This window comes from Epinephelus moara, chromosome 20, assembly GCF_006386435.1.
Source record: "Epinephelus moara isolate mb chromosome 20, YSFRI_EMoa_1.0, whole genome shotgun sequence".
Taxonomy (NCBI): Eukaryota; Metazoa; Chordata; class Actinopteri; order Perciformes; family Serranidae; genus Epinephelus; species Epinephelus moara.
Window position 1 is genome coordinate 45,102,203 of NC_065525.1, and position 18,419 is coordinate 45,120,621.

Sequence of the window (18,419 nt, forward strand, 5' to 3'; positions counted from 1 at the left end):
TTCTAACTATCTTTGTCTTTTTAACCTGTTGTTGCTGCTGAGTCAGTTTGACATCCTGGATATATCCTTCTGTCTGCTTCTCTCTGACATCACTGCTTCCTTTTTACAAAAATACGATTCTTAAGGGAGTGCAGTTAGTGACAGTGTGGGCTCCATGCTTACTCAAACTTTTTGGACCATCACAAAGGGGCGGGGCTTAGTGAAGGGTCAGTTCCCTCAAGGTGTTCACGAGCTAACACTTTCAGGAGAATGGGACACATAATGCCTCCAGCCACAGCTATCGCTGGCATGGAGGCATAAAAACTCTTAAACATGGAAGTAATCCACTAAAAGCCCCCTTAACTTAATTCGTCCTATTAGTGATCAGAACAGTTTGCACCTTTATTTTAATCCTTAATTTATTATCACCTTACACCACCTTAAAAGTACCTTAACTGCATCATTTTTTAATGGATACATTTCTGGAATTTTAAGGTAAAACATTAAGGTACTTGGTTTCATAGTGAGGGAGGTGAATGGAAACCAAAAGGCCTGGGGGGACGGATGATGTACACATTTTGGTCAGCTAAAAGTAATGTATTAATAAGTATTAATAATAATTTGTGGTAAATCTTATTTTAAAAATCACCATCATGGTCCTTTAATTGTGCTGTTTGGTTTGTCTCAAGGGAGTCTGAATGTAAATGAGATTAAAACTAAGAACACATAATGAAAATAAAATAATCTGAGGTAATAATCTGTTATAATAACCGTGTGGGAGCCGAGTGTGTCCTGATCAGGCAGACGTGGCCTTCACTGTCGGTCTTATCTCCTGTGAATTTCCCTGCCTGGTTATTGACAAAGGCAGCTAGATACACTCACACTTCATTATGGAGAGCAGTGACATCAGCAGGTCGGTGGGTTACCAGGATACCTGGAGAGAGGCCCCGGCCATCCAATTAAACACAAGAAGAAGAAGAGGAAAAAACAGGCTCCAGATCAGCTCCCAGATAATTGTTGATTTCAGAGCGAGCTGCTGCTTCAGTCTCTCTGCTGACACACTGGGAAACAGCCGGACGACCACAACACATACACACGCACACGCACAGGGTGAGTGCATTAAAGACTCTGATGGTGTGAATATTGTTCATGTTTTACAGCTTTCTTAACATGAATGTGTGATTTATTATCAGTCAAATGATTCTTTGAGTCAAATGAGTCTTTGTTTAACCAGGAAGCTCAAACACAAACTGAAACTGTTCAGCTGATTTAAAGCAAAACTAATTTTAAAGGGGAAAAGGAAAATAAGAAATAATGCAAGATTTATTTGGTTTAAATGAATGTTCTGAACTGACGGTCATTATTGTAAAGATTTAAGTGCTTATAATTCATTTGTAAACATGTGTGTCCACTAGTGCCAGGACCCCCAGTACTATTATTATTTTTATTATTTATTACTATTGTATTTATTTAGTCCCAATTGAACAGCAAGTCACTTTTACTAGCCTGGTGTGGCTACGCATTTTGACAAATCAACACCTGTCTCTATTAGAGGCCTGGTCTGGTTGTAAAGCAGTTTTTTTTTATAGGAGTTCTTCGGATGTATAAAACTGGGTTGTTGGCCGCCTCAAATTACGTGTCCATTACTCGATTACCCTGTAAGTTATTCATATTCATTTAGTCTGTCAGAGTCCTCAGATCAAAAGAATCAAAACGGTTTTTCATAAAAATTAATCCAAGTTGTGAGAATTGTTTTAACAGGATAAAGTGGTGTTGTGTCGGTGTGCCATAACCCTTAAATGCTGTAACTCAATCTCTGTCAGAGCTAGATCAAATGAATGATTCATAATTGTTATATTATCAGAAGCCTAATTTTTAAACAAGTAATATTCATACTGGTTTAAATAAACAATTTGATTGTATTTCATTGGGAATTAAAGGCCTGTCCCAAATATAGGCCTGTTGATTTCAGTGATATAAGCAAAATTTAGGGTAAGCACATACAAACAGCTTGGCTAACAAACAATGTCAATAAATAATACACAATAAGAGAATACAGTATGTGCATGACGGCTTTTGCCTCTTCATTTTTTCTTATGCTAATGCTCGCCACATACGTTCCACTCAACAGATGATCCCAAACCTTAAAAAGATTAAAGAACAATTTGATTTAACAGATATTTTACAGAGGAGCTCAGGGGATGTTTTATCTATGTTTACTCTCTGTTGCTGCTCTGCATGTCTGAATGTAATGTAATCTTCACTGTGTGTTGGTGCTTCATTGCTTGTTGTTGTGTTATTATATTGTACTGATGCTCTGCTGTTGCTTGTTGCTTTGCATGCCTTCTGTTCTACCGTGACAATATCTAATTGCTGTAGTTAATGCTGTCTTTGTCCTGTGAATTTTATCCTTGAATTGTTTCAAAACATCTTGCCAAAGGACTGCTGTTGAAAATTAGCCAGCTGGCTAACACTGGCACATTTACAGAACTGTTGATTAATGTGCGTTGTCCTTATGAATATGATTTTAAAAAATGAATCTTATCGATTGAACCCAAGGTGATATGTAAACTCATCTTCATTGGTCGACTACAAACATGACGTATCATGTGAAACATGGAAGTAGCTACATGCCCATTAGCCCACAGCGTCATTAACAGGCGGCTCGCTCAGTGTGTGACGTGCACTTGGAGATAAAATATAGGCCTATATTAATGAAGGTTCATTAGTACGGTTTTGTATTTCTCTGTAATGTAGCACAGTGTTAACAATGTTACTGATACTATTCTTTCTCACACCTTCAACTCAAACCACCAAAATATATATCATTTAATAATGATATTTCATTACCTAAAATATATTAATATGATTGAGAAGATATATGAGTTTTGTGTTTTTCCCCAAATGTATTTAATTAATGTGTAAACAGACCTGTTCCGGTCCACACTCCACACCGGTTGGTGGCGGTAATGCGCCATAACGTTGTTTGCCCACCGCCAATAAACACCAACGAAGAAGAAGAAGCAGACCCGCATTGGAGTCCGCACGGCAGGGGGTCGTGCTCGCGCTCACGGTGGTGATGCCGCTGATGGAGCTGTTTGGTAGCCGGCCAGTTAGCCACCGGAGCCCCGCATAAACTGTCACATTTGCGGTGTTTGTCCCCGACGTTAGCCGGTAATGTGTAGCGGCTTGACGGATCCCGAGATGCGGCGGTAGTCGGTGTTTGCGCGCAGAGAGCCGCGGGACCCGCAGAGTAGCAGCGGACAGCGGCCAGGGATGCTAACCAGCGGCGGTTAGTTAACGTTAGCTCGCTAACATTTATTTTAACGGATAACCACTTCAGTCGTCATGTTAGCTCCGTCCTCCGGTGTGGATGCTGTTGTTCGCCGCTGCATTACTTCCCCCCTCGGGGCAGAAACAACCGACGGTTAGCGCCTCCACCAGCCCCACAACATGACTCACACTCAGTGAGCTAGCGGGGCTGGTTGGCTGAGTTAGCCTGCCTGTTAGCGGCTAACTGATGCTAGCAGCAGTGTCAGTCCACGCCGCGAGCTGCTGAAGTGATGTCTGTCCGATGGAGCTGAAGTGTTGCTCGGCTTGCCAAAGATGACGGGCCGCCTGAGCCGGGTTTTTGTTCCTCTGTCAGCAGGAGGCGGAACATGGAAGCCGAGGAAGAGTGGAACAAAGACCTGAGTGCACACAAACTGCTGGATAAAAAGGTGCTCTGCAAGCAGAATGGGAGGATCGGTAAGACTGGTGCTTTTTCATGTCCTCTCCAAACTGTTAATGTTAAATACTCTCCGTGCACGCTTACTGCAAGGTGACCTCTGTGTTTACAGGTATAGTGAGAACTCTTCACAGCCTGTTGAAAACCCAGAACACTCTACAGATTCAGTCCATCACCCGCTCAGAATGTGCAGGTAGGTGAAATCTGACATGGAGTTGAACAGTTTAATATTTTGTGCTGAGTGAACATGTTATTACATTTAGTGGGGAGACTTTAGACATAAAGCAAGTTAATGCAGCATTTACAGAGGCCTGTGAGATCTAAGAGAACACTTTAAAAGAATCATTATAAGCAGCATGTCAACTTTTTTTGTCCCAGTTTGTGTCTCTCATGTACTTCATTCAAATCACAAAGCTGAGCATGAGATTTGCTGAAAGGGACATGCCTAGCAATCTTTTACAAATGGTACTTTAAATACATCCCAGGTTGTTATAAAGGGATGTACAAACTCCTTAAAGACTCTTCTAACGTTCCTTTCCCTAGGACGGAGCCCTTGAGTTAAGACTTTTACTGTCTACATACAGTTTATGGGGTCAAGTAAGAGGTTTCATACAATTCAGTGTTCTTTTTATATTATATTCTGTATAATAAAACAACAGAGAGTAATCTCATACAGTAGAGATGTACAATAATATCGGCAAGTCATCGGTATCAGCCAATATTGGCTTTAAGATTAAATGTCAGAATCGGCCAAAATGCTTTTTCTTATTTTGCACAATGATTAAATATTACATACATTGAAAAGTATTGTATTTCATGTCTCCATCTGCTGGTGGGCCGTCATGAAAAGAGTATGTATGTTTAATATGATAATAATTCCACTACAGAAGAGACTTGATGATCACTAAAATTAGGTGGGGAAAAAGTAGACGTATCGATATTGGTTATCATTCAAATGAGTTGTTTCATATCGGCGTATCGGATATTGGTAAAAAAAAATAAAAAATCCAATATTGTGCATCCTGAATATAGTTATACTCTATAGCATAACTACAGCTGGGCAATAGATCAATATTATATCGTTATCTTGGTTTGAGTTTGGATACCGTCTCAGAGTTTGGGTATCGTGATATCATAAGTATTGTCTTGTCCCGGTTTTAAAGGCTGCATTGAAGTAAAGTGATGTAATTTTCCATTTTTTGCCGTCACCCACATACTTGGTATATCCACATTACTTTGGCTCCCCCAGTAGTCGTTAGTCAAACAGAAAGGTCATTAGAAGTTAAGATTTCATTGGTCGCTTAGTTGCAGGGAAAAAAACAAACAAATGTGAAACTCTATCAGGAGCTGCACCTTGTCAAAATAAATCCAAACCTATATGACTGGACCATGTGTGACTTTAATGTGAAAGGACAGACACAGGAAGTGTCCACGCTCAGCAGTCAGACAGGAGTCAGGTTAATTTCCAGGGCTGGTACCTGCGGTTATTCCACAGGCTAGTTAATAACATGTCGGGCAGGAAATCCAAAGTGTGGGATCATTTTGAGAAGGTGAAGGACGAACCCAAGGTGATATGTAAACTCATCTTCATTGGTCGACTACAAACATGACGTATCATCTGAAACATGGAAGTAGCTACATGCCCATTAGCAGGGCTGTACGTTAACTTTTTTAGCCCATAGCACTGGTGCTACAGAGGGTGATAATTTTGTAGCACAGGCCAGAAAGTTTGTAGCACCTGTCACAATAACAAATGTTGCTGGGTGATTAATTGCGTCAGAAATTATTGTGATAAGCGATAATGTTGCTTAATATTGTGCTTTTAAGACCATTTTTATTATTGTTGTAATTTTGCTGTTTTTAGACCATTTTTTAAACTTATATGATGATAATAAAGACATAATGATGCAAGTACACCCTTTTAAAAGAGAAATAAACATTTATTTAACAAGATTATTTACGAATGCAAAAAAAGAAAATTTAAATATCCGAAATAACACGTAAAAATATTGAAATAAATAAATAAAGACCTTATACATACAAAAAAATAGACTGTCAGTCTCTCACTCTCAGGTGTGCAGTTAAGTTGGTCGTATTCGCTCTTTTTGTTGAGATGGTTTTAGAACAAACCCAGCACACCGGCTCGTCCCAATTTCTGGGCTCCCCTCTGTCATTTGGTTTAAATCCAAAACACTCCCACACAGGAGCCGTGGCATTTGGTTTAGGTACAAGTTCCCTGTCTTTCTCTTACGCTCAACTGTTTTTTTTTCCCCCACCTCGTCTCCCCCTCACGAAGATCGCACTGTGTGTGTGTGTGTGTGTGTGTGTAGCTTTCCCTCCGTTCACTACGCTAATGAACCAACTCACCTGGCTGCCAGACGATGCATGGCAGTCTAGTGAAAAAAACGAGAAAACACGCGTGCTACTAGGCAAATAAATTCATCGCACAAACATTTTTTTCATCGCACGTGTGACATATATGTCGCACTGTCCAGCCCTGCCACTAGCCACTTAGCACTGCTTTGCCAACAGTGTCATTAACAGGCGGCTCGCTCAGTGTGTGACGTGCACTTGTAGATAAAATATAGGCCTATATTAATAAAGGTTCATTAGTACGGTTTGTATTTCTCTGTAATGTAGCACAGTGTTAACAATGTTACTGATACAATGTTACGGAGACTAGGATAATTAATAGTCGGGGGCAGCGCTACACATTACTGATGATTATTTATCAAAAATCTCATTGTGTAAATATGTTGTGAAAGCACCAATAGTCGACCCTGTCATGTTGTTGCAATATTGATTTTAAGGTATTTGGTCAAAAGTATTGTGAGATTTGATTTCCTCCACACTGCCCAGTCCTAAGCTCTTTTAAACAGATCCTTGTGATGTGCTGAACCTAATTTTCTATTGTTGGTGATGATGTTATAGTGAGATGATGTGGCTGGCTTTGACTGCAGTGAGTTTTGTTGTGGTTGTATTTGTTGACAGTTGCCACACATACAAAGGGACTTTCCAAAAAGATAATAAGTGGAAATTAACTGAAGATTTAATTATGGTTCACACTGAACAAACTGAGAAAGGACACACACTGTTTCCAGCTACGGCTTAACCAGACTTACAAAGACATTTTTTAGGTCTAAACTGTGTCGCTAATGTTACGTAAACATTTTTAGCTATTGTTTCTGAAGTTACATCAAGAATATTTTAGGGCAGGTCCAGTGAGAGTCATCACTGAACTTTTTCTCCAAACAAGCTGGGGTCAAATGTTGTATTAAACTTAAAAAGATCACAGCTGATCAGCCCTCACAGGTTTATCCACCAAAGACAGATTACTCTGTCTCCTAGCTGTTGATCTCAGACCTGTCCTCCTATGTGACCCAGGCTCCTGTCCAAATCTGATGATGAGTAGGAGCGAGCACGTCGATGTGAGGCCCGTCCCCGTGGCCCTCACCCCCCAGCTCCCCCCCAGAGCTCACCGGCCCCTCTGCATGTCGATCTCCTCCGACAGCAGTGGACGCTTCAAAGCTCTGGAGACGCAGGAGTGGAAGAACAACCTCAAAGCTCAGGTACGTCCAAACACACCTGCCGCTGAGTTCGTGCTCTGTCCTTAGCAGGACGAAACTGAGCAAAACACATCACTGTTAAAAGAAATGAAATGACAGATAATAATAAACTCCACAGAAAGGATTAAAACACTCACACATGTTGTGCTTAACGTGCACTCAGAAGCTGCCAGTGTTACAACCCAATAGGAGACTAGGGGTAAGGGAAGCAACATAAAACCAGACAACAAAGGTAGAATGAATAAGGCAAGCTGCCGTTTATTAATTCAATGCAATAAAATGGCAATACGGGCTACGTTTTGCTAGAAAAGCGTCACACAACAAGAAAACAAAACACAGGCTATTCAACACAACCTAGAAACCAGACCTGAGGAGAGGAGCCTCAGCGGTGAATTACATCTACAGCAAAACAAACACTGGGAAGGGCTGCGGGTGACGGCAAATCATAAAACAATTAAAACAAAACTCTGACCTGTCACCAAAAGCACCCCAGCTAACTAACTTTAGCGGAAGGCCACCCAGATAAACAAAACAAAAACATCTCTACCTGTCTACCTCTATGACTTACCTGACAAACAAAACACACTCTGACCGGCACCCATAAGTCTAGTGAGTTAAACAGGAAAAACCTACATGTGTGAGCAAAAGGAACGTGGCTAGGCTAAGAAGCTAGGTCCTAATGCCCTCAGATTTCCCAGATACTCACATTAGCCACAACAGAATACAGAACTTGTGACAGAAATGGAGCGAGGCGGACTGCTCAGATTAAATCACAGCCGCCATTGCCGTTGACTCCGAGCAGCTTTTAAAGGTTCAGACGAGGGGCCGGCGAAGCGGTGATTGGCTGGAACCGATGACAGCAGCGAGGGGGCTGGCCGACCTGCAAGCGGGGGAACACTGAACAACAGCAGAGGAGGGCGGGCTGGAGGAGTGGTTAGCCGGGGACTCCCTCCAGAAAAGCAGACAGTTAGACACACACATAACTGATTGACAGGTGCTGGTCGAATAACCCCCACAATGACGTGCACAGCACATTAAACACAGAAAATCAAATGCACAAAGGTCCGAAGACCATAACACCCCCCCACATAAATTCAAACCTGCCGGATTTGTTACTGAACAGACTACACACGGGACAGGGCGTCGGCTACGACATTATCGGCCCCTTTCTTATGCTTAATCACGAGGTGCTACTCTTGAACCAACAGAGCCCAGCGCATGAGACATTAGTTGTGGTTGTACATGCGCAAAGAATACGAGGGGGTTATGGTTGGTGTAAACGACGATGGGGATACTACAAGACCCAAGATACACCTCGAAATGCTGGAGTGACCATAGTAAGGCGAGTGTCTCCTTTTCTATGGTCGAATAACGAAGCTGGTGGGTGTTAAATTTGTGCGAGAAATAGCTGACAGGATGCTCGACACCTGCCGCATCCTCCTGCAGCAACACCGCACCGGCACCGACTGCACTAGCATCAACCTCTAACTTAAACGGAAGCGCTCATCGTAGCCGAGTCCAATCCAGATGAGAGAGATGGTTTACGCGTGCGTCCTTCCTCTGTTCAAGGTGTGCGTTTGCCAAATTCTCAAATGCTGGTTGAGTTTCCACAACATCTCACTCATCTGGAGCCTGAGCAGCAGCGCGGTATTACCGGCTTAGTGGCGGAGTTCCCATGCCTCTTTGGTGACATCCCCACTCGCACCACTGTGTTAGAGCATGATATTGACGTAAAAGACGCAAAACCCATTAAGCAGCATCCGTACCGCGCTAACCAGCTAAAACGCGAATTAATGAAAAAAGAAACTCAGTATCTGTTACAGCATGGTTTAGCCACCACCAGCTCCAGTTCAGTATCGTATCGGTGCCACTGAACTGCGGTCCAGGGTTTACACTGCAAGGGATGATTTTGCAGTACTCACAGGGTTGTCCAAAATGCAAATTATTGCCTTTTTATTTTAATATTGTTTGAATTACTATTTTGGGAGGCGTTATGGAAGAGTTAGTATGGAAGGGGTCATATGACTACAGCTACGGTCGTTATTTCTTCAGGGCAGGTGGGCTGATGTTAATAGTACATGCTGTGGTAATTTATTTTAATGGTATTGAAGCACATAACTCAATGTATGTGAGATGTCTCACCCCTGTACATGGCATAATTACTTTGGAGCTCACACCATGCTCTTTAAAGTGGAATGGAAATCTGTGCCATATTTAAATTCACATAACTTTGACATCTCAACTGCTGGGGTTGTTAAAATGTTACGACTGATCATACACCAGTGAAGGATGAGAAACTCATGCACCCTTTCCACCAAATTAGCTTTGGTTCTTGAACTGGTTACGTTTACAATTACTGGAATCTTGATGCTATCCAGTGAACCAGTCTGTGTTTCCACCAGTTTTGAGCGGAACCATTGTGATCAAAGATGTGTCGTCAACGGAGGACGTTGCACAACTTTTGTTCTGTTAATACAGATGTTTGTTTCTACCCTAGAAAACAAGCACAGAGCTATTAATGAGACCACTGCATGCTCTTTGACGATTTCTCACTTGACTCCTCCATCCTCTCTTGTCAACCTGTAGAGTATGACATGCCCACTGATGTCGTCACGGTTCAGACTTCAGGTCAAGGAAAACTTGTGATTTTTTTTGGTTCCAGCTGAGATGCAACTTTTCTGGTTCTGAATCAATATAGTTTTGGTCAAAATGCTCTGCACAGTTCAAACTTAGGTGCAGGAACAACAGCAGAACCAGTTCCATGTTGGGGTTTCTGTGGTTCACATGTCAGGTGTGTGTGCGTGTGTTTGTTTGTTGCAGATGGAGCAGGCCCACAGCGCAGGAGCTGCCAGCAGCACAGGATCTCTGGAGCGAGCGTCTCTGTTCTGCGCCTCAGCTTCCACCACAGCATCCAGCTCCGGCCTGTCCAGCCCAGTGGAGATACTCAACAAGAGCAAATCCTCCAGCCGCTTCTCTCTCTTCTCTCCTCCCTGGAACAGCAGCTCTGAGTCCGACTCCAACCCTCCGTCCCGCTCCGGCTCCAAGAAGCTCCGCAACTACAGCAGGAGAGCCGCCACGGGGCCGGCCGGCGCCAGGGGCCCGGATACACCTGAGCCCAAACCCAGCGGCCCTGAACACTTCCAGTACTCTGAACCTGTTATCTCCAAGGTGACGGACTACATCTATGTTGGCAACCTCAATGCGGCATACAACGGGCGCACCCTGTGCCGCAACAACATTGACAGCATCATAGACATGAGCAGTGTGCCAGGAGAACCGGGCCCCAGCCTCAACCTCATTCCATGCACCTGCTCCCGCGGCGCCCGCCACAGCTGGTCCCGCCTCAAGGTGGACATCGGAGACGTGCCGGACGCTCTAGGTGACGGCCCGGCCTTGAAGCAGCGCTGCTTCGAGGACATCAACGAGTGCATCGATGCCTCCACAGAGAAGAGGAAGCGCGTCCTGGTCCATTGTCGAGACGGTTTCTCTCTGGCGCCGACGTGCATCATCCAATACCTGATGGTAAAACAGAACATGAGGCTGATCGCCGCCTACGAGCTACTGAGAGCCAAGTACCCGGTCAACATCAGGGAGTGCCACCAAAATGTGCTGGTGAGCCTGGAGAGGGCGCTGCGGCCTGGAGGCAACGTCGACCCCGAGTGCTTCAAACAGGCCATCTCTCGCAAAGTGGCGTGGACCTGACTCTCAACGTGCTCGGCTGCTGTCCAAGACTCTCTTTATTTCTCCACCTTCCCATGGTATTAGATATTTTCCTACAGACGACCCAGGGCAGCTGTACTTTCCCCTGTAGACTGGTCAACTGGATATTATTGTCCCCACTTGAGTTCAGTGGTTGTAAAAGTTATGAATTTGATGTATTTCCTCTTCAAACCTGTAAATGTGACCCGGCTGTGACCCCCCCACCCCCCCCACCCCCCAGAACAGGAGACGCAATAGACTTCACTGTAATATACACAGCTTCTTGGTATAACTATGTAATAGTGTTGGCCGTATAGTTGATATAGTCCTGCTTCAGTTCTGTGCCATGCCGTCGTGGTGGTGTTTTATATCAGGGGAATTTCTTAATGGGAGATCTCAGGAGATTATTGATGTCATTCCAGTACAGGGTGGGAAATTACTCATTAGATTAGTCTGCAACTCCGTTCACACCTGGCACGAAAATGCATCTTGGTAAGGTGTATGTGAAGTACAGACAGGGATGCAGGAGAGAAACGTAACTCCAAACCACAGATAATCAGTTGGAAGGTAGAAAAGTACTGAGAGCTGAAAACACAGAGACTTTTAAAAACACCTTTCTGTCCCGTCTCCTGCAACGACAGACATGAGCTGAGTCTTGCAACACACGCTTGTTTCAGGGAGAGAAGGGGGATTGTCTGCGGTCAGTGAAACACCACTGCTATCCACCTGGAGGCAGTCAGGTGTGCTTTGGGCCCTCCTCTATTGATGGTCCATCTCAGGCCCGGCTTGGCATGTTAAAACCGACTGATAGGCGCTACAGTGAAAGCTTTGGCTCACTAGGAAGTCAATGGAGCAGCTGTAGAGCTCCGTGGCCGGCTCCTGTCTGAAGTAGAACCCGGCAGCTCTGTTGAGCGCCGCTGGCCTCAGAGCTCCTTTACAGAGCCAGGGTTGTGTATGAACCCACGCACACATTGAACAAACAGCTAGCGTACCATAAGAAGATAATCACTGAATATGACAAATAGTGTGTTGTATTGGATTAGAATCGCTGACTCCACCTTTAAGAAAACTGCTCATCACTATCATACAGGGTGTTCGTCCTGTTGCCCAACACTAATAACTTAAGTTGAGATGCTTAATAATTTGTACAGGGACTTTTAAAGGAACCCTGTGGACTTTTCTTTAAATGCAGATGTGACAGTGTCGCCATGCGCAAACAAAACAGGGACCTGTTCATCAATACATTGCTCAATAACACTACTAGTAGTCAAAAACACCACAGAGTACCTTTTAAGTTTGTACTTTATATACATATGAAGTATTGCTTAAGTGAGTTATCAAATTGCCTAACCTTCCTCTCTGGCTTTATTGCTGCTTAGTCTGAATTCTGTTTTAAATGGTTTTACTAACCTCACAGATTAATTGAAATGAAAATGAAACACAAGCCGTCACCAGAGATGCATTTTAGACATATTTCGGATGCCAGGTGTGAACTGCATCAGTTTCATACAGATTTTGACACAATCTGACAACGGAGCAAGTAACTGGCCACCATTTATTTTGTTTTTTCTTCCTAGAAATCTTCTTTGCTGGTAAAATGGTTGTTTGGATGTACTAGCCGTTGTAGTCGATTGGTTTAAAAAAGTTGTTTTCCTGTTAAAGCTGCAACTCTGCTGCTGATACTCTGAAGATTGGAGGACATACATATGATTTGTCTCCACTGGATCTATCACCACTGACTGGATTACATGACTGATTAATCTGCTTCTATCGCAAGAGGGAACTTTGCACATGGACACACGTTTAAAATCTGACCTGCTTCTATTCTTTGACCTTTTCACACCATTCTTTTTCTTTTGTGTGTGTGTGTCTGTGTCTGTGTCTGTGTCTGTGTGTGTGTGTGTGTCTGTGTCTGTGTCTGTGTCTGTGTCTGTGTGTGTGTGTGTGTGTGTGTGTGTGTGTGTGTGTTTTCCGAGGTCATACTTGATGGAAGGTGAACGGCCCAACCTGTCCTCTGTGAGGAAGACTGTAGCCCCATTTTCAGCCACAGTTTGTTTGGTTTATTCTCTACGGTGGTGCTCAGACTGTGGCTTTGTGAATTTGAACTTCAGTGTATGCAGTGAAGCTGGGTGATGTGCATCTCTGTGGTTTATCAGTATTATCGTATCGGTGCCACTGAACTGCGATCCAGGGTTTACACTGCAAGGGATGATTTTGCACTACTCACAGGGTTGTCCAAAATGCAAATTATTGCCTTTTTATTTTAATATTGTTTGAATTATTATTTTGGGAGTATAGCTGATGACATTTCACATAGGAGGGAGATGTTTACATGCTCATAAGAATAACTGGATTAAGGTAACAGTTTAATTAAAGTGTTCATGGTTCACACTATCTAATATCCCTGATCACCCAAGTTTACTTTCTTTTCCATTTGTTGTCCTGCCACTGAAACAATACAAGTTTCAGTCTGATCATTATCTTTTTTTACTATCTTCTACTTTTTTTAATACAGAAATGTTTTTGCACAACTACTGTTTGGTCACACGTTATCCATACCACAACTTCACCATAGAAAATATGTTATGGTATTTGATTAAGTCAGTCAGAATAGCCAGTACTAACTGTGGTTAAGATTATTGATTATTTTCTTCATGAATTGATCAATGGTTTAGTCTAGAAAATGATGAAACAGTGAAAAATGACCTACCCAGTTTCATGAGACATCTTCAAAAGTCCTAAAACCCGAAATATTCATATTACAGTGATACAAAGAATAAAATCAGCAAATCCTCACATTAGAGAGGGTTTATTTCTGCTTTTAAATAACTTAAAAGATTGATTATGAAAAATGTTAGTTTTTTGTTTATCAACTAATTAGTGAATCAACTAATAGTTTCAGCATTAGTGCCAACATTCGGTAAATGGCAGGTTTTCATACTTAGTGCTACATACAGTTCGGTAAGTACTTTGAAAACCAGAGGATTAATATTAACATGATCATCTGAAAACAGTTGGTTGAAGATGTGAGGTGAGTTGAGACAAAGGTCAACATGATTCTAGATATAAAGATCATAGTGTTCCCACTCTCTTTCCCCATAGTTAGAGGGTAAACCCCTTTTTAAATGAGAATTTGTTGCAGAGTCTGAAGGATACTGTTTGTATGGCAGTGAGTGAACAGACAGGGATAATGACAGATACTAAAAAGGTGTGTTTTTGAACTTTTGGAAAGTCGCTAATAGCTGCCAGACAGACAGATTAGCTCCATGAGCCTGTGCTCTGATTTAAGAGAGGTTGTAGGAGAGCTTGATTTTATGCACCACACTCCTTTCAAATGCTATTATGGCTTCATTATGCACATATAATTGCATAGAGGTGATGATTAGAAATGCAATTTTAATATTTTGGAACGTGCAGCCCTGAAAAGCCTGAAACTTTGTCCAACTTCTGCTGTTTTTTTAGATGGGGGGCCAACAAAATCCAAATGTGAAGCAATCAGATGTTTCAGGTCAGCCATTTTACATGCAACGTTTAGCTACAGGTTAGGGTTAGCCAATGTTTTGGTTTAGTAGATAAAAGTTTGGTTCTGGTTAGCTAACGCAGTAACTGAGTAGCTGAAAGTGTGTTTCTGTCTAGCTAATGGTTTAATTAAGCAATTGAAAGTTTGGTTCTGTTGAGCTAACGGTCCAATTGAGCAGCTGAATTTTTTTTTAGCTAACGGGTTAATTAAGCTGCTAAAAGTGTGGTTCTTTCTAGATAATGGTATAGTTAAGCAGCTGTGAGTTTGGTTCTGGTCATCTTACGGTTTAATTAAGCAGATAACAAGCAGCTCAAAGCAAGTTCAGGTCCAGAAAGAGCTAAAAGTTCAATCAAGTAGCTAAAGGTTTGGTTCTGTCTGGCTAATGTGTAATTAAGCAGCTAAAAGTATGGTTCTGGCTAGCTAACGGTTTAATTAAGCAGCTAAAAGTATGGTTCTGGCTAGCTAACGGTTTAGTCAAATAGCTACAAGTGTGGTTCTGTTTAGGTAACATTTTAATTGAGCGGCCAAAAGTTTGTTCTGTTTAGGTAACATTTTAATTGAGCGGCCAAAAGTTTGTTTCTGGCTAGCTAACGGTTTAATTAAGCAGCTGAAAGTTTGGTTCTGCTTAGCTAACGGTTTAATTAAGCAGCTAAAAGTTTGGTTCTGTTTAGCTAACGGTTTAATTAAACAGCCAAATTTTGGTTCTAGTTAGCTAACTCTACAATAATGCAACTACAGATCAGGTTTGGGTTAGTCAGCTAACATTTTTTGTCCTGTTTATTCAATCAAAACCGCCTCCCTCGTACAAAGAATTGTCATGATCGGAATGTTGGAGCCGATCATCTTAGCTAAAGGTATTTTTTAGTGTAAAACTTGAACAAGATATATATTAGCCCACTGTTGGATTTTTGTCTTGAACCATTTTAGTTCAGTACATTTCACTATGGATCAACTTTGTATCAGAACATTAATAATGTAAGACAAAACCTTCCAACTATACAAACACTGAAACTATGTCGTGAAAGGATAAACGGCATTACTACAGGGTTTTTTAAATTTTCTTCTTTCCATTTTTATTTTTTTTTTGTCTTTCAGTTCATGGGCAGCCTTGGTGAGAATCAGTTGTACAGGACGTTTCAAACATTGGTGACACAAACCCTGCGCAGCACAGTGAAGTTGTCATGTGAGCGGTTTGGTTGGAGTGGAAGCTAAGAGTATGGTGCCTTCATTTGGAGTCGTCTTGTGACCGTATGGTGACATTTGCACACTTTGTATGACTTTAACTTCTCTCAATATGTAAAATGTAAAATGTTGAATATTTTTTTGATGTTTTATTTTGAGGAAAAAAAAGTACATGACATTTGTGTGATGTGGTCTTTGCTGTAATATATTTGCTAGTCATACAGTACCGGTGTTTTACTAATGCAGGTGGTGATGAGACCCAAAATTGATGTGTTTCTCCACATGTTCATACGGGACAGTGCAGTAGACAGCCAGTGTGAGCATGTCTTTGGTTTATCCATGCTCTAACTCAAAGTTATCATATCAAACTGAATAGGTTATCTAACTCGTTCTCTCAGGTGATTTCTCAGTGGCCCAGAATGTTCTCAATGAATATGATATTCAGAAATGTGAAGCGATGTATTTCTCATGTCATGTTTCTTAAGTCAGATATAATTTGTACTGTTGAATTATTAAAGAAGAGGATGTACTTAACAGCTGTTTTGGTGATGACTTAGCAAATGAACCGTGTGGTACAAAGGAGTAAAACTACGAGGCGGGTGATGTTTGCACAGACAAAGTAAATCCTCACAGATCTTTAGAGTTCAACTCAGGTGAACCTTGACACGTGAATTTGCGCTATTGACAAATACAAAACATCTTGACAGTGCTCACCTTTGAGACAGTCCACAATAGAGAAAGCTATTACTATATTAGTGTAATTTTACACAACCTTTTACAGAGCCCCTGAAGTCCCGAAAGGTGATATTTCTTGTGTGCACAAGCTTTTATTTTGCAATTAATTGTGCCCTGCACACAAGTTACTATCTTAGTTCTTGTTTGTATTGTCTTTACCTTTCGTCTGGTTTTTCGTTTTTCTCCCTGTATTCTGTCTCTCCTTCCATTTATGCCGTGTACTTGGAATAATGTTTGACTAGAGTTTGAATCTCAAGTGGGGCAAAAAAATAACATGACGTAAGACCTTGGGTCACAAATTCCAAAGTTGCCATACATATGCCCCATTAATGTTTTTAAATGGCACCGCGTTTTTGAGATGGAGCAATTGACATGCAGTTTAGAGCCTTACATTATCACTCAGAGTGCCAAATGATCTACTGCTCCGTGTCAGCAGACTGCCTTCAGTAATATAATCAACATTTGGGGTATCATACAGTTCTGCTCATGCTATATGTTGTGAATGGTTCCTTGAAAATTCATGGAAGGGTTTTGAAATGTTGTCCATGAAAATGTATGGTAACCCTTTAGTCACTTTAGTAACCTGCATGTCTTTGGACTGTGGGAGGAAGCCCACGCTGACATGGGGAGAACATGCAAACTCTGCACAGAAGGGCTCCCCCATCCCCGGGATTTGAACCCCCCACCCCAAGCAGTGGGCCAGTATGTTTTTGAGAGGAGGAGACCTCTGTGGATAAATCAGCCCCTGGTAAAAACCTCCTGAACGTCTGGATTAGAAAAAAGGTGAGCACACATTAGCAGGTGCTGGGCTGGCAGCCTGTGACGTGCAGAACAGCGTCAGGAGACACTGATTTGTAAAGTGAAACTGCTTTATTCAGTGTTGGCGGTTTTAATCAGTGTATTTCGGAGACAAAGATACTTCTGCGTATAATCCTGCTCCCAGTGAAAACCTCCTGGAAAAACAAACACTAAAGGAGTCCTAACCAGGAGTTCACACTTGGCACACGGGAGAAGCTTTAGCAGTTGCAATTTGCAGTCCTCGCCGCTGTATGCCACCAAATCCTATCAATCCTACATGTTGCTCCTTTTTTTCCATAAAAAAAAAAAAAAAAAAGCAACTGGCAACAAATGGTTCAATTTACTCTGAAAATACATGTAGTCACTTGACTTTGTACACAGATGACAGGTGGAGGTGTCTGGGTTCATGCAAGCAGAGATACATCAGAGGAGCTCCTTGTTTGGTAAGTAGGCTAAATAAATGTTTTGAGAACCTCAATGTTACATTTATTATTCTAAAGTTACTGTTCTGTATGTTATGTTATATCACTTAAAGATGTTTTTGAGAAGATATCATGGATGCTCCCTGAGTCTGATGTGTGAAAATGGCTCAGTACCCTCACATTAACTGTATCAGAATGCTAGAGAGTTCTGCTTTGATTTTGTCACCACTATAATTTGCTGTCCACTTCATTAGGTGATGTCCGTGCTTTCTATTTTGGGTTGCGTCCTCTCACCACATCTGAGACGGGATTTGATGGATTCAGTCCAGGGCAGGAGTGGAACACTTTGAAAAACTGTTCATTATAAGTGTTAACCCCTCTAGCAACTGACCCCAAAAACCATGAACACTTAGCAGCAACTACCTACTGACCTAACAACTAACTAGCTTCTGCATTACATCACTTGGAAACACTGTAAACACAGCATCCTCTAGTCACCACACAAACTGGCGTGATACATTAGCTACCAATGTAAAAGTGCAACATAAACAGATTGCTGTTAGAAGCACCAAGCTCACATCACATCTTCCAGCTTAACTAATTTGACTTTAAGATAAACTGTGATAGAGTTAAGAGTTGTTCATGGCTTCACATGCTGCAGTTTGTCTGTCACCAGCAGCCATGACTGCCCCCCCGCCCTGCATTTATTTGACTTACCCCTCTCATTGAGAAACACCAGAGCAAATGCTTTCCTGCTTCTGCGCCTGTCGGGAATACATTAGTGTGCATTT

At 42.1% G+C, this 18,419-nt stretch overlaps 2 protein-coding genes across 3 annotated transcripts in view; both read left to right on the forward strand.

Annotated features, from left to right (window-relative positions):
* The window catches only part of LOC126407727 (E3 ubiquitin-protein ligase TRIM21-like), a 110,291-nt gene extending 107,482 nt beyond the window's left edge, over positions 1–2,809 (forward strand). Inside the window, exon 3 of the mRNA XM_050072903.1 lies at positions 2,539–2,809. The gene's annotated coding sequence lies outside the window, so the exon portion shown is untranslated. The remainder of the gene's footprint in view (positions 1–2,538) is intronic.
* Positions 2,810–3,018: 209 nt separating this feature from the next.
* LOC126407743 (uncharacterized) lies at positions 3,019–16,200 on the forward strand. 2 transcript variants are annotated; one of them, XR_007571814.1, is made up of 5 exons: positions 3,019–3,726; positions 3,819–3,899; positions 7,091–7,275; positions 10,093–14,995; positions 15,037–16,200. XR_007571814.1 is itself a non-coding variant. In XM_050072927.1 (4 exons), the coding sequence occupies exons 1-4, from the start codon at positions 3,639–3,641 to the stop codon at positions 10,972–10,974; spliced, it is 1,236 nt and encodes a 411-aa protein (XP_049928884.1). In that variant the 5' UTR covers positions 3,019–3,638; the 3' UTR covers positions 10,975–15,023. The 2 variants fall into 2 exon arrangements, 1 of the variants encoding a protein (XP_049928884.1); XM_050072927.1 differs by lacking the exon at positions 15,037–16,200 and having other exon boundaries at positions 10,093–15,023.
* Positions 16,201–18,419: the final 2,219 nt, after the last annotated feature.

Coding starts and splice junctions, on each gene's coding strand:
- LOC126407743 (XM_050072927.1), top strand. CDS start 3,639: ATGGAAGCCGAGGAAGAGTGGAACAAAGACCTGAGTGCACACAAACTG. Junction 3,727..3,818: donor CAAGCAGAATGGGAGGATCG/GTAAGACTGGTG, acceptor CTGTGTTTACAG/GTATAGTGAGAACTCTTCAC. Junction 7,276..10,092: donor AGAACAACCTCAAAGCTCAG/GTACGTCCAAAC, acceptor TGTTTGTTGCAG/ATGGAGCAGGCCCACAGCGC.